Source organism: Phalacrocorax carbo, chromosome 1 (genome assembly GCF_963921805.1).
Source record: "Phalacrocorax carbo chromosome 1, bPhaCar2.1, whole genome shotgun sequence".
Classification (NCBI taxonomy): Eukaryota; Metazoa; Chordata; class Aves; order Suliformes; family Phalacrocoracidae; genus Phalacrocorax; species Phalacrocorax carbo.
This window is the reverse complement of record NC_087513.1, coordinates 114,474,177-114,490,402: the sequence shown is the minus strand read 5'-3', so window position 1 is coordinate 114,490,402 and position 16,226 is coordinate 114,474,177. Positions and strand designations below refer to the sequence as shown.

Below are 16,226 nucleotides of genomic sequence, written 5' to 3'. Positions count from 1 at the left end.
CCTGGCTATTTTCAAATTGCTGTGTGTCTCACATGATGCCCAGCTTCCCTCCTTCACATGACTGGCTCTCCCTCAGGTTTTTCTCAAAGAGTATGATCTGATATTATTCTGACATCTAAAATATAATGGCTGCAGTTAAATAGAAAATTTCAAGGGCAACAAAGTTATCTGTAAGTAAAGTTCTGCTGTCTGATCCGTCTGCATCCAAAGCCAGTCTGCTAATGAAATAATTTTATGTACTTTGTGCAGTTTCCAATAATTCACTGACATCACCAAATAGACTGGCTGATATTTTCAAAGCTAGACAGAAAAATCTGTGAATAAATCAACAAATTGATTTTGAAAATTACAATCTTGTTGTTCAAAGCACATTAATACAGACAAAAATAATATATCCCAGATTCTGCAGCATCATGTGCTCAAAGCAAAACCCTGAAATCTGTACAGGGTATGTTTGTTATCAGCACAGAATTCGGACAAGGCTCTTCCAGCGCTCCCAGGCTTGATGTCCCAAGTGTTTTTTATTCATTATGGCTTTTTTTCTCTCTAACTTTCACAAGATATCGTGAAAATTGGACACTCAGCTAACAATGTGCTCTGAAAGAGGAACAAATACAGTGTTACACTGCCCATGGAGCATCCCAGCAGAAAGCACATGCCTCAGAGTGGTGATTTCCCTTCATGCCTCGGCAGTGGCCACGTTAAGGGAGCAAGCGGTGCTGGGCACGGATGCTGCCCCTGCCCTGGCAGCTTAGGAGAAGTGGAGACAAGGCTGTCCTCTCCTGCTGCCTCCTCATACTGCAGCGTCAGGTGCTTGTAGTAATGCAGAGCCTGTCTTCACACCTGTGCTGCAGGGAATACTGTAGGTAGTTAGCACAGAGATATTAAGGAGCAGCTTGTATTATTTTGTCCCCTTTGCTGCTGGAATTACTGGGGAACATTTTGGCGCTGAAAGATTTCCCCAGGAATTGTTCTGACTAACATAAAATCCCATTTTTGTAATAGATTAGTGATAATAATCACAGCTACAGTTCTGCTGGAAATCGTAAGCTCATAGTTTTCAATTACTAAGACGTGTTTCAGTACTAATGACACACCAAGTTGAATTCCAACCTCATGAAGATGTAACAAGCTGCATCGGTCAAGCAGTGTTAAAAATACAGGGGGATTTAAGAAAATTCAGAACATAAAATGGCTTTTCTATATCCGCTTTTAATGAAAAAAATACTGTATGAATAGAAACGGAAGTATAACAAAGAATTTTCAGTTGACCTAGGAAAATACAGGGATAAATAGAGCAAGTAAAATGAACATTTTACTTCTTCGTTATTTGTATATCACGGAACTCCTGTCCCTACTTACAGCCACTTAAGTTTCAAAAGAGACCGGAAAATAAGAACAAAATATCCTCACAGTACTTTTACTAACATATTCTCAGTTGAAACCATGACGGTAGTATTCATATATTACTTTTTCATTTCTTGCATGCCAAAAAAATACAATAAAAAGACTCTCAAGCTATATTTATGCTTGAGGAAGGAAAGTTTGATTTCATCTGTTTCCTTTTAATTTCATAACTTGCACATTTTTACTGGCAGTACACTTGTTTGTTAAAAAATAACTACGTTACTTCAATTTTTAGCGTGCAGTTTCTCAGATTTTATACCGCAATGTAAAGTTGACATGGGATAATAAAGCATAGTTTTCACCCATGAGGAGATCCGTTTTAAGATAACTTCCAAACACTTTAGGCATGAGGAAAATAATTTTTAAAAATCTTCACCAAACTAAAATTAACGTACATGTTATCCATATATTAACATTGTCCCTGCTGTATGCCTTAGTATGGTCCAAATTCCCAACACAGAGACTATTTATATCATTTTCTAGTGTGTCCATATCTTCTTAAATTGGAAGAAATATGTTTAGAAAAGAAACATGATCTACTAGAACATATAATGGGGATAGATTAACTTCAATTATGTTACTTGAAATAAAATATCCATTATATAATGGACGAAATATCCATTATATTAAGCTACTGGCTGGCAAGCATTAAATCAAATATAGACTTCTACATACTCTGTATCTGTAGTAAAGTATTATAACATATTAAACAGACCTTTATTTTAAAATCTCCTTCCAGCACAGGACCAACCCTGTATTAACTGCCTCACATAAGCCAGTTGAGAGTTATGAGGACCCCTGTCTTTTTTGGTACTGTATTCTGAGCTTTTCCAGTTGCTCTACACACTGCGTCTGGGCCAGCTTCAGTGTTCGGTTCTCCTCTGTCAGTTCTGCGTACTCCTTAGCCAGCTGAGCAGCATCCATGCTTTCTTTTTCCACTTGTTCCAGCCTGGCAATCAGCTCCTTTCTGGCGATTATGAAAAAAACCCGAAGATTAAAAACGGCAGTATGCAAAAATTTCTCGTCGTGTGTTAGGTTAAAGCCAGACTATAGATTGTTAACGTGGTATTCCTTGAGCTCTTGTGAAACAGAAGCCTGGACAATTAATTTGTCAGAGTCCTCCTTTTCCCTTTAAAAGATGAAGCTGGCAGGATCTCTGATAGGCTTGCTGTTCAGTGACCAAACCTGCGAAATACTGAGGAACTTCAAGAATCTCTGACTTCAGTAAGAGCTGAACATGCAGTTCACAGGGGAGAATCAAGTTCCTGTGGACTGCATGCTAATATTTTGCCTGAAGAATAACAATTTATTTTTCCCTCAATACCAAATATATTTGAAAGCGAACAAGGGTTTTTTTGGTTGGTTGGTTAACTTTATCAGTAAATTCTGCGAAGTACACCTGGTTTCCTTTTCTCTGCTACAAAGAAAAATATTCTAGTAAATATTAGGCACACGCATCTGAACTACATATATTGTTTGTGAAATGTGTTTATGCTCAGACCTTAGCCCTACTGCTGAGGAAGAGTGATAGAGCTGCAAACCTGACCCCTCCTGGTCTTTTTAAGAGCAGACACAGGAGGACTGAAGCTGTTGCTTCTTTCTGGAAGGAGTCACGCAGTGCCCTGTATTCCCAGAGCTTGCCAGGAGCTGGAGTCTCCTGTATAGTATCAACTGAAATTACCTCAGCAGAATTTAAGATAAAAGAGGCCTTAAAACACACTGAAGGCGTGAGTAACTCATGGGGTATCTAATCGCTCTCCACTTAGTTACCCAGCAGGCTAGCTGGGCCTCTGGGTTTCTTTTCCCTTTAGGTCAAATCATTTATTCACCCCTGCTACAGGAAGTCTCTTCTGAAAGGTTCTTAGTTCTTTTGATCATTCTATCTCAGAGATTAGTTAATCTTTAACTGTTCATAGCCCTGTGACTTTATTTCTCAGTCATGTCAAAACAATGCTTGTAGATCACCAGTGGGAAGTTGTAATGCCTTCAAAGTGGACAGCTTTTGTTGCAGTCTTTAAAAGGAGCCCTCTGTCAAGCTAGACCAGTGCTTGCAGACAGGAAATTCCTACAGATTAGTAATTATACCACCACAGGTCAGAGCATTCATGAAATGCTAACATTTCAGTATTTGCTGATCGCTTGCATTACTTAGAGCTGCAAAACTACCATTTACAGCAGCAAAACTGTAAACACCTGCGTTTCTAAAACACTTCTACCTGACCTTAATTTATGATCGGTTTGATCTTCCTCTGTCTTTATTACAGCTTTCAGTGATAGCACAGTTTGCCCATGGTTTAGGTGACTGCTTACAGTCACAATTAATGCAGTTCAAGGAGTCACAAGTTAGATTTGGCACGCTCATTTCTCCCAACTGTTTTTCCCATAACAAAGAAAAAAAAAAAAGAAGAAGACGGGAAGAGTTAGCAGCCATTACAGCAATTTTAAACCATCCAAAAGTTGCAGGATATAGAAACCCCCCTGTAGCTAGAAATGTTGGCTTTGTTTTATACCGCTGAGGCAGTGCATAGCAGCTATGCTGCAGCAAAGCCTCTTCTCATACCTTTCGCCAGGTCTTCAAGAGAAAATATCAAGTGCATATTTCTGTTCAGCAGAATGCTATTAATGTTTGGCACAATATAGTTGTAAGACTTTTAAACGCAGCAAGCCATTAACAGATTCATTTCTCTTTGCTTGGGCCATGCTAGATCAACCAGTTTTCAAATTGGCTAAGATGAACTGATGTTGCTAGACAGCTCAATGTTCCAGCTCCTATTAACGGGAATCTAGGCCACAAAGGAGTATCAGCATGTACACCGTAGAGAGTGAGAAACGCACTTGGCGACAACGAGATTTTACAAGTCCAGCAGCTTTAATCACTTTTATCTCTTAGGGCTTCCTTTTGAAGATTTTTGTCTCTTAGGACCAAAAGAGAGCTTCAGCAGTATTTCTCTGTAGTTATTCTACTGGTGCCATGCTGGACTGAAGGATTAAATTAAGCTCTTTCAAATTAGAGACTGTTGACTCAGAAGTGTTCCAAACAAATTAATTCAGAACCATTCTTCTTTCATTTTCTCACACTTATGAGGTTCTGAAAGGGAGATTCGATGCAGTGAACACACTAAGAAGCAATCAGCATCTTAAAAGCAGGTAAACCTTTTCAGGGGGACTTTTAGTATGTGTAAAAGGAAGGTACTAACTACTCTGTTTGGACTTGAGCCAGGGGTGGCACAGACAGACAGCATGCAAACTCAGACAGCTCTATTAATGAATGTCAGTCCTGATTCGATAAGGTGAGGGTATGTGCAGGCATGGCTTCCATGCTGCTCTCCAGTAATACTCCAGCAGCACAGGCAACTTTTTTTTTTTCCCTTGGGATTTAGCTTTGCTATTAAACAAAATATAAATGCATTAAGATCAAAATATACTCATTGCTGTAGTCCACACTCTAGGATCTCCCTCGCAGAAAGCAGTTTCCTCACACTGAGGTAGTAAAATTGCCCACTTCTGAGTCAGCAGAACCTACTTATTCCCTTCCCATCAGGATCGACACCTGTTTACAGGGTAGGGTGATGTTTCAGGCAAATACTGCCAGCCTGCCACAGAGATCTAAAATTAGAGTACCAGGGAGTTGCTAAATGTTATGAATGGTGTGGTTTACGAAGCTCACAAAAGGATGAGGACAGTAACTAACATTTGCTTCTGATCTAATCCAGGATTTGAACTTAGCTTCCAGAGGTTAAAGAACACCATACTAAGCTCTTGCACCATCTAGCCTTTGTTATGGATGCTTCCTAAATAGATCTAGCACTGTGTAATCTGTGTTTTCTGTTAATGGTTACCCTGAGTTTAAATATTAACAGCATTGATAAGGTATTTTCTAAAATCGTGTTGAGGTACTTGAAGCTTTGAGACACTTTAAGTGTTCTTTTTCAGGGAGGGGTTGAGGTGGGAAGAGAAGACCAGTGTGATTTGCACCATAAACCAATAAACCACATGCCATATCAGAGCGGAGGAAAAACCTAGCAAGGTCTTAGGGAAGTTACGTGTCTTGTCCTGGCTTTAATGACTGACTGTGTAGAGAACAGAGTTCCTTTACAGTAATATTCACAATTAATAAATACAAAGGAAAGTGTCAGACAAAGCAGATAAATCTATCTGGAAATAAGTGTATTTGGAGACAGGCTGGGCTCAAGGAAAACAGCTTTCACAGTGCAAAGAGGCAGACTGGTCTTTCCCCTGTTGTGAAGAACGTATTCAGGATCATGCACCTGTGATACTACACACTTTTTCGCAGCTAACATGTGTCTGTGTGTTCTGGTAGCCATAAGGTGATTTACTCTTCCCATATTTGACACAGCTTTCACATCAGGAGGAATCATGAGAGCCTGTAAGGTAATTGCTGTCTGAGGAGACTGCCCTTGAGTGTTCAAAGTTTACCAATTAAATTTTTAAACCAATCAGACAGCCTGCTTCAATGTAAATGAAAATATTTCTTGAATGCCAGCACATAAAAGGTCCATAAGCATTCCTCTCTGCAATAGGGCAAGTTGAGGTTTCTCTTTGAATTAGGAAAGCTGTAATTTCCACTATTTGGCAAGTAACATATATTTTGGATACACGTGAGATGATGAAAAACCAGGTCTAGAATGGGAAAATTATTAACATAAAAGGTTGCCTTTATCGTTTATACCAGTCTGAATTCTGAAGACTACTAGTCTCAACAGTGTTGGAGAAGACACTCCAGAAATAGTGCACGTGGAGAAACCATCTGGACTTGAGACCTTAGATACCATCCTATGGTCATGAGAGCATGCAAGAACACATGGAAGGATCCCACAAAATTAAGTAGACATCTTCACTGCATGTCTACTGTCACATGTGTAAAAGAAGGAAAAGAAATCATATCCATGGCAGAGAAAAGGAGTGATGCTAAACCAGGTGGTGGTCAAATGATATTTTCTGGAGAGTTATATTAGAATTGTCTGGGGGAGGAAAAAGAGAAAACCAGCCAGTGCTAAGAATATAAGATATAGGTAGCAACCATGGCAACTCTAATATTTAACTACAGAATCCAGGGTCATTATCTAGTAATAGCAATATAACAAGTGCTCAAAATAACCAGCCATCCCATCCCTTTCACCCAAACTTAGATACCCAAAAACATCTGTTATGGAAATACATGTGTGTTTCTGGAACATAAATTAAATTACATTCTATGACCTAAATGTGGTGTGTTCTCACTTCCACACCCTCTTCTTTCTTTTCGATCATGTCTCCCATTCCAGAGTGATTTTGTCCCTTGTACTACATATTGCTGGCATAAATGGGAAGAGTTTGAGTGAAGACAGCAATCAAAGCTATGATGATTTGTATTAGCAAAAAAATCTACCCAATGTTCTTTTAAATTCTTTCAATTTTTTGCTTCCTTTTGCTTGCCTTTTCCTGAGTAAGTTCTTTTCCCCTTCCTATTTGCCTTGTCCTTTGATTTTCCCTTTTTTGAACCTGCAACTTCCCTTTCTCTCTCGTGCTTCCCATTTACCTGTGAAACAGTTGTCTTCTCTCCCACTACCAGCCTACTACATTCTCTTCCCATCTACATTGCATACAAGAGAAAGGGGCAAACTGGCTCTGTTCTTGCCCTGATCATAGCAACCCTTGTCATTTCACACCACTGCCTTTCTGTACTTCAGCCATACTGATCCTCACACTACAGTGAGAGACAGGTCAAGCTAAGCAGAATTAAAAGCCTTCAATAAGTTGCAAAAGAGGAAATGTTTTTGACTATTTTAAACCAACGTTATTCAGCTTTCACTTTCTTAAAGATGCCTCCTATGGAAATATACCTGCAGGTATTATTTCATGTATGAAAGGTCACACTGAAATTTTGAGGTCAGAACAAAAATTGTTTAAAGTAGGAGGAATACTATTCCATTTTTTGTTTTACTAAAAAGCTCCAATACCTGTATGGACTTTCATGCCAATTTAACTTGACATTATTTCTTCCTCCTAGAGGACAAATCAAAAATAATTGCTCAATCTGTTTTCCTAACAATCATTGTCTTCAGTATTCTGTGTGCACAGTGTACTGCCAGTAGGCACCACAGGTGCAGACACGGCTAGGTGGGACTTGGCATTTCAATGCCACAGGTGAGTTGATCTGTGGAGAGGAAGTTCAGACCATTGGCAGGGGCACCATCCAACAGTACTTCTGACTGCCTTTGGTAAAAATGTACGCTGAAGAACACTGCGCAAATTGTTTGTTCCCATTACAAGGGATGAAACTATCTTTGTCCATTTCATCAAAATAATATTTAAAAGAAATAGACAATAGCAGATGTATTAGGCAGTTAGGAATCTTTATTTTCATACGTTCAAATTCAAATGTAGGAGAAGATAAAGACACCTGCAACAGAGGCAAATTTCAGAAAGCTGCAAACAATTAATCTTTTCAATTTCATTATAACTGCGTTGAGCCTTTTAAAAGCTGTGCATCTCATCAGACTTTTTAGAAAAGTCAAAGCATCCTTGTCTTCTGAGAATGCAATAGCATATGCTACCCCATAAACTTCCTTTAACTTTCAAACAGTAACTGTTGAGAACATTTTTAGATAAAAATCCATGATCACCAGACCAAAACTCTCTCCTTGCTTACTCCTCCACCTCCACACTTATACTCTCTTTCTGTGTAGTTTTATATAAAAATCAAGGTTAATGTGTTCAGGCTGTATATGCTTACATGTCTGTAAAGGCATACGTGTCCTAATAACTTTTTAATCCACCTTCCAATTTCAACTAAACTTCATGCGCTGAAGAAGTCCCAATTAGTTTCTGGAAGGTTTCATAAAAACAGACTGCTACAGAAAGACACCCCAAAGGGGAAAGGCAGTTTCGGGAGACCTCCTCAAAATACTACAAAATGGAGAATCTGCCTGGAGGGAGGGGTCATAAATAGTTCCCATCTGGAGGAAAAAAAAAAAGCTTCAGTTGGCACTTGCAGCTTTCTAAACTTCAAAATTCTGTTATTACCACAGTGCACCAACCTGTAGGAAATAAAGCATCTTCAATCCCAGTTCTTGTAGGACCATTTCTTCAGATTAAGAGACCTGGAAGGTGGTGAAAGGTGCCGCACTGATATTTGTCAAGTTTAGGCATTTCACAGCTACACAGCATGTGATTATCTAGGCCACAAATATGTAATTAGAAGGCACATAAGAATCATAATAATGTAATTCTATTTGCTGCCTTATTCAGCCACTCTTGTTTTAATTTATGTTTACTGGGGCATGAGATCTTCTATCCACAGAACAGGTTCAGCAAAGGTAGCATTGGTGGAAGCTTCCTCACATTGTTCCACTGTTGACATCCACCAGTGGAATGAAGGAAAATGCCAGCCTAAAGCCTCTTAATTCATTTGGGGTAACTACTGCTGAGAGGCTGACTTGTGGCCTCAGAGGTTGATTGGGATAGTTTTGAGCTCAAGTAAACAATTTTGTGCATGTATATGCCATTTCCAATTCAGCTGGTACCACAGATTTCATAGATAAATGAAAAAGCATTCAAATAGCAATTTTTTTATTCTAGTAAATGCAAAAATATATACGTGAGTCTAGTTTTCAAGGGCTGCAAGCTTACTTCATAAATGTGCGTAACTGATTCAGGGATGTGTCAGTAATAATAATGCATTTATATGAGTAGACTCTAAAAAGAAAACGATCTAAGGCTTTTGAGTTTATACGTCTAAAATTAAGCACTTAAACAACTATTTAATATTTTCTGTTGTCCAGATTTTCAGAGAAGACAAATACACACGGTTTCCACTGAATTCACTTGGCTGCTAAATACACATGTAAGCAGCTTGTATTAGACAATCAAATTTGACAAATTGTTGCAAAATTATTTGAACTAATTATCTTCTCTGCATCTTTTTAAAAGCACCAATTACTTTTGATTGGCCAAGTTTAATTAATGATGAATCAAATGCAAACACTGTGACACTGTAGTGTTAATCTCTTCTAGTTATTTTTGCTTCTTTTTTATTTTTTATGCCAATCTGTCAGCAACTGAGTGCCATGCAGGTCCTACAGTGGAAGGGGATTTGTAGTGGAAATCCTCAACCAGTTCCGACACTTCAGGCAACAACTAACTATAGTGTGGCTGTAGCCATCGACCCCAGTAAAGACAAGTCTCACTTTCTTACCCTGCATAGTCTGGATTCAAGGAGATCTTTGGCTATCTTACTTGTAAGACTATGGGATTTCAACAGTTTCTCTCCCATCAGGCTGCTTCTGCAGCTGGAGACTCCCACGGATGCAAACTTGGCTGACCTGCATGGTCAGCTGTGCGAAGATTGCTGCGAAACACATACAGTGGTCCACCTTCTACTCAAAGCCCACTCCGCAACAGAGCTCTTTTGCTCCGTGTTGCTATATTACCAATATTTCTGCTCAAGCAGCACTTGGGAAAATGATGGTGTGGTCATCATTTTTGCAAAAAGTCTCAGAGATAGACACTGAGGTAACTCTTGCCAAAGAAGGCAACACTGCTTGAAGTCACCTTCAGTGTGAATGTAAAAATAAAAAAGCATTTGAAAGAGAAAGTTTGCTTATCAGTAGCTGTTATTCCTTTGGGTTGGTTGTCTGTTAAAAACTTCCACTGTTCACCCTATTTCCTCTCTCTGAATTTCTTTTTCAGGTTTCTTGTGGAGAGGGATCAAGGGTTACAGAGTGCACTTTGCCACTTAATAGCCATGCAAAGGTGACAGGGGTATGAGTACAGGCCATAGACAAAAGTCTCTGCCTTTTGCATTTTGGATATTGTGCTGGTTTTGGCTGAGAAAGGGTTAATAACGTACGTAGAGACAATGCACCTCACAGAAAAATGTTTATTAATATTGTCAAGTACTCTAAATCTGAGGATCCATTATTTTCTTCATTAAAACGTGTAAAGTTGAATTGAAAAAAAAATCCCTAAAACTGAAAAGGGGGGCTTACACCAGCTGAACTAGATTGTTATGTGACCTGGAGGCTGTCAATGAAGGTTTTAAGGGACATCTGTATAACTGAGGGCCCAGAGCTAAGACAACTCTGTCCTTAGTGGTCCCTGTTGATCCTATGGACCAATGGCCTAACTGTTGTGTTGTACTGTGACCATCAGGCAGAGGTCTAGGGTCAGAAAATATCACTTGAAACCCTCAGGTTTAAAACAGGATTTTACAAAGAAAGTACACATCAGTAAATACTTTGGGAAAGTTACTCACTTTCTTTCTTCCAGCAGAGCAATTTCTTTCTTGACCTCATGGTACTCTTCTGCTATTTTGCAGTGTTGTTTGTACACCTGCATAGATTCCTTAGAGTCATGACAAGGAGGCAGCGGCTTTAAGAAAAGAAGAAGAAAATATATATATACACTGCTTTTGAATGAAATATGAGGAAAACCCATATATTTTGAAAGATACAATATTTGTCTTAACTCCTGTGAAAATACTTAAAGAATATTTTTTCACCCTAACTGCAGGATATGGCCAAATAGTCCTAGTGATGGACTTTCAAGGAAGGGAAAAAACATTTCCCTGCATAAGAATAAGTATTTTCAGAACTTTCCTTGTCAACTTTGCAAATTATCCCTAATGACTGTTCAAAGAAAGATTTCTCCCTTACCTCCCTCTTTTCCAGCTACAGTGATATAAGAATGCTAAAGTTGAGGCATTGGCCACACCCATAAAATACATGAGCATGTTTTCACTGCAGAAACTGCAGCACTGAGCAGAAGGGTAGTTTGAGTGCAAACAAGCTCTTACTCTCCAATTCTGCAAGATGAGAAGAAAAGGCATGGAAAGCTATTGACTAAACACTGGTTTTTTCATAGATGCAATGCTTCGTCCAGCTAAATGAGACAGGACCGTGAACTGGGACACTGGGGCTGATTCTGCTGGACTCAACAGGAGTTTTACTGCTGACTCCACTGCAGCCAAGATTTCAAGATGGGTTCTACCCCAGCAGTGCCTCAAGCTGTAAGCAGTTGCTCAAGATCATAGTCAGTTTCTCTGCATCTCTATTTCCTATAGATGAAGGGGACATACTTAGTCAGCAGAAGCGTTATGAGATTTAAATCCGCTATATTTGCAGAGTTTTAAATTTCCACAAGAGGTGCAGGTGAGATTGAGAGTTGAAGTATGACAGCAATTAAAAACAAAATCAGATTAAAAAGGGACAGTGAAGGCAAAAGCACTGTACCTCCTAACGTAAATACCAACGTTATTGCAGTAAGATTTTAATTTTTTTTCAACCCGCACTGGAGGTAATAAATATGGCAAATAAAACCACTCTGTCCTAGGACTCCTCATATGAATTTCAACCAAGATCTTGAAAATACACTTTGGTTAAACGTCAGTGCTTTTTGTTCCTGAAAAAGAATGCAACTTAATTCAGGCTTCAGGGTTGACTGTCACATCTTGGCTATAATACTTTCAGGAAGTGTAGTATTTTTAAGTTATTAGCCATGAATCAATTGACTGTAAATGAACTCCAAATAGCATGCCTGAGCCACCTGTTTAAAGCAAAAGGAAGCACTTAAAATAGTTCCTTTACCGTCCAGTTAAGGAACATCCAATTGCCTTTCACAATATAAGTAAATTATTTTTTGTTTCTTGTTGTCCTACTTTGACTGTTCTCTGCAGTATAATATTCCTTCAGTGACATTGTTAGGAAAAGAAAAGCACAAGTCTTCAGACTTTTCCTATTTATGACCTTGTAAACCTTTTTTTTTTTAGCTTAACTGGAAATTTCAATTTTACTAAACATATTCAGAGACAAAGATAAAAACCATTTTTAGCCAGGAGGCAGGGTAAGTTGGCTTCAGATGTCCACCAACGCACAGATATAACTACTGTATGGACCTTGCAAGTACTTGTAGATGGTACGTGGTTCCGCACTGAAATATTAAAGCAGACGCTCGTTTTGCATGTTTTAAATGTAAAAATGCTGTGGCAAAATTGTTTCAGAGCACATTGTTTCGTTCTCTCTGAGCTTGGAGAATTTGGGACCCCAGGGAAAGGACAATCCATTACTTGATGAATCTGGTCCCTAGGAAAGGGCTTTTAATTGCATTTCAATGTGGATGAGCAATAGCACCATTCATACAGCCACCCAAATAATCAGCATAAATTTAACAAGACAGAATATAGAAGTCACAGTGCTCTAATCCAAGAATGCAAGGGTGAGCCAAAGTAGCATCTCTGGTATCTACCAGAGATCAGCAAACAACAAATGCGTCACAATAAAACAATTTTGACACAGTACCCAGGGGGAAAGTCCCCGAACAGTGATACTTCAAAAGAAAAAAAACTCGCTTCTGCTTCCAACTTATTTTCTGCAAATCTAGCTGGTTTAAACCAGTTTAAAAATTAAAGCAGCGTTCAGTTTTTATATTCCAGCTTCCCACTCAAAAGATATATATAGAGAGCTAAAAATTATCTAGTCATGCTGAGACTTAGTATCTAATTCCCACTTAGAACCAGTTGCTGACTTTCAAACCCCTTCCTATCATTGTTTCCTTTTCAGTGTCATTTTTTCTTACATTGATATTTTATCACTCAAAATAAACTGACAACAAAAGACACAATCAGTTTACTATTATTCTGTTCATATGATTCTTTTCAGTCTTGTCTGATGCTATTAAGCACTGTATCAAGAACTTTTTTATTTTGAGTGTGTTTTTACTTCAAAATATAAATTTTATTATGTTTTTATATGACTAGATGACTGGACAATTTGGTTTGCTCTTTTGTAATTTTGAAATTTCTAGTAACGGGTTTGGAGATAGTACCTACAGTATCCATGAGTAATTTCTGGCCAGGAGGACATGAAACAGGTTTATGCATTCATTATTCAACAAACACCTCTACTGCAATCACAAGCAAAAAAAAAAAAAACAGAGAGAGACAGTTGTGGTCAGTTCTCTGCTGCCCACCTGAAAATGCAAGCCAAAACCACAGAGAAATTATTTTACCCATGTGTAACGGACTACATTCTTGACATAAACGAGAGCACAAAGAATTAATGATATATCTGTCCCCACCCAGAGAAGCCTTTTCAGATGGCAGGGCAAACTCCTGAAAAACAAATGCAGAAACAGAGGCAAAACTTGTTTGTTCCAAGGGGTAACTCCAACTAGCCAGCAGACATTTACAGTATTAACATATTTCCACAGAAAAGAAAAAAGGAACAGAATAGTAACAGTTAATGGACTAGCCCGTACTCATCAAAATGGGAATGGGAGGAACCTGCAAAACCAGCAAGACCAGTCCACTGTTATCAGAAGCAAATCCTGCAATTCACAGGCTTGCTCAGTTCTGTCTTAGAAAAACTGAAGTCCCCTGCCTCAGTTTTAAGACTGACCCAGAGCCTGACCAGGGATTAGAAACATATTTGTCATTCCCAGTTTGGTTTTGTTGAAGACAGATTTGTGTAGTCTTTTATTGTGCCGGCACTATTTTCATTCAAATGGTGGTTCTTTGTCCTACCTGTTTTCCCCTTGAGATGTACTCAGAGAGGGCTGTCATATACTTTCCAAGAACTATGTCTCGGTAAAGCTGCATTTCTCTAATCCATCCTCGATGAAATTTCCATTTTCCCTAGCTTATCCAAGCAGCCTTTCTCTGCTCTCCATTTCACCTGGAATGACTTTCTTGACTGCCTGTAGCCAGGCCACGGGAAGTGTTGCAGATGCTACCCTGATGGCATTCCCGTGGCAGAGAGGAAGAACTGGAATTCCCAGTAGAAAGCACTTTTCACCCATGAATTCTGTATGCTACTTTTTTTTTGTAAGAGTTGATAGTTTACCCAGGTGACTAATTATAACAGGTCTTAATAGAGTTCCATTTGTAGTACATATTTTTTTCTCTGAGAAGCCAACAGCCATACTTTAATTTCTCCTTAGGACAGCCCAAGCTTGTTACTTCATGAAGTATCTTGCCCATCCATAAATTAGTATATATAAAAGCATACCTGCTACATAAGCAAAAAACACCCCTGCCAAAGAAAGTTATATTTAATGGCAACAGTTGCTACTTTTAATCCTGCTTATTTCAGGCGTCAGTGTCATCCACCCTCATTTTCCTGTGCTGGCAAAATATGCGTAAACAGCATCTCTGATTTTGTTCACAAAGCTAGTATGAAAGCTACAGCTTTCAGTGGTGCTAGTGGGGTCTATCCTCCTACGCCCGATTTTCAGCAAGATCTGTTTTTTAACTTGTATTTTATTGAATAACTCACTGTGACATTGACAAACTTTCTACAGAACCCAGCAAGTAGAGACTAAGAGGTCCTGTTATAGGCTATTCTGTAACTGCACATATGTATGTACATCTTTACAAGACACATGCACTGTTTCTTTAGATTTTCACTTGGAATCCAGCTGTGAAAGATGTTGGAAGATGAGATGCAAAGGCAATTCCTGAAGAAATAGAAAGAGCCTGAGCGGTTCTGCCTGTTTTTAAGACAGGTTGAAGGAAGCGTTGAAGTTAAAATCTTTGCTGGAGGACACAAAGGGACAGTTTTCTGGACTTTTTTTGCTTCACTGACGTTACAAAGTGTGTTTTGCCTTGCCATATGAATTACAGCATTCCATATCCACAGAAGTCATATAGTTGATGGTGTCGCCCAAGCGTTCAAAAAGTTTAAAACAGATAATTTTTTAATTTGCCTTTATTTGTTTGCATTTACTTTTTGGTTCTACCATGAAAAAAAGAGCAAAACTTTCTCCTGAAAAGGTTGAAGTTTAAAGAAAAACTTATAGCATGCAGTTTTGCCAGCTGACCTTGTGGACTTGTCTAGAAGGCAGTCTTTAGCACTGGTCTAATTAGAGAGAGATGTATCACTTCTTATGAATTTTCAGCTAAACTGTTCTGGAAAACCAGAAAGTTCAGTGCCAATATTTTGCGTGTGGCCCGTGTTCATGACATGGCCTTGTGCACTCTTCCATGATGGACAAAACCACATTATTCCAAGCAAAAGTGATAGCTGCACATTGCAGCTACTTTTTGTTGTGCAGCTGGAACTCTTCAACCAGCTTCAGATCTCTAGTCTAGGATATATCTTGTCTAGTTGAGTTTTACTATGAAAGTAAGCAGTTCTCTTTCCTCCAGACAATTCAAGTCGAGTGGATGGGAGCAATTGAATTTTGCTCAATTTGCTGAGAGATTTTCCATTCTTTTCTAACCTTAGTACGATGCTCCGACTTTGTAAATCCATGTCTTACATAATCTAATATAAGATCATAGTTATCACAGTAGCATTACAGGAGACTTATCAAGTTCATAGACAATCAAATCTAATTATAGGAGTACCACGATACTCTAGGAAGTCTCCTGGAATCTAATACATATGAAAAAAATACATCATACCCTTTAAAAACATAGTACACTTTTAAACTTCTGAAAATAATTTGTATGTGTCTAACAAGAGTCTTTGCTTCTACTGACTGCCATAGTTCAATTATTAAAGTTCCAGAGTAAACAAGGTTTCTGCTAAATGTTTGTATCACACACAACAAACTGTCCCTTTCATAATATTTTCATTACTTCTTTTGCATTGGCATTTCCCACCAGAGCGTGAAAAAGTACCCCTTGACTTAACAAGCTGATACTATAAATGGTTGGAGCCTTTTCTCTGTTGCAGCAATTTTATGGTCATCTAACTCCATTGATCTCAACAGATTTGTAATACAAAATATGACAGAAGCGCCTCTCTCAAGCCCACGATTTCATGAGAAGAGATAAAGTATGACAGAACACCCTATGCATCCATATGTGATTTGTGTTC

The 16,226-nt window shown here is 38.6% G+C and overlaps 1 protein-coding gene across 4 annotated transcripts in view; it reads right to left on the bottom strand.

Annotated features, from left to right (window-relative positions):
- Nucleotides 1-1,192: 1,192 nt before the first annotated feature.
- MAP3K7CL (MAP3K7 C-terminal like) overlaps nt 1,193-16,226 on the bottom strand; it is a 38,965-nt gene continuing 23,931 nt past the window's right edge. For 3 of the 4 annotated variants that reach the window (XM_064470431.1, XM_009510277.2, XM_064470415.1), the window contains 2 exons: nt 10,664-10,779; nt 1,193-2,374 (listed from right to left, as the gene is read on the bottom strand). In XM_064470431.1, coding sequence (XP_064326501.1) covers nt 2,194-2,374; nt 10,664-10,779 — 297 coding nt within the window. In that variant the 3' untranslated portion in view covers nt 1,193-2,193. Of the gene's footprint in view, nt 2,375-10,663; nt 10,780-11,203; nt 11,465-16,226 lie in introns of all 4 variants that reach the window. The other variant, XM_064470439.1, reaches the window with a different exon arrangement.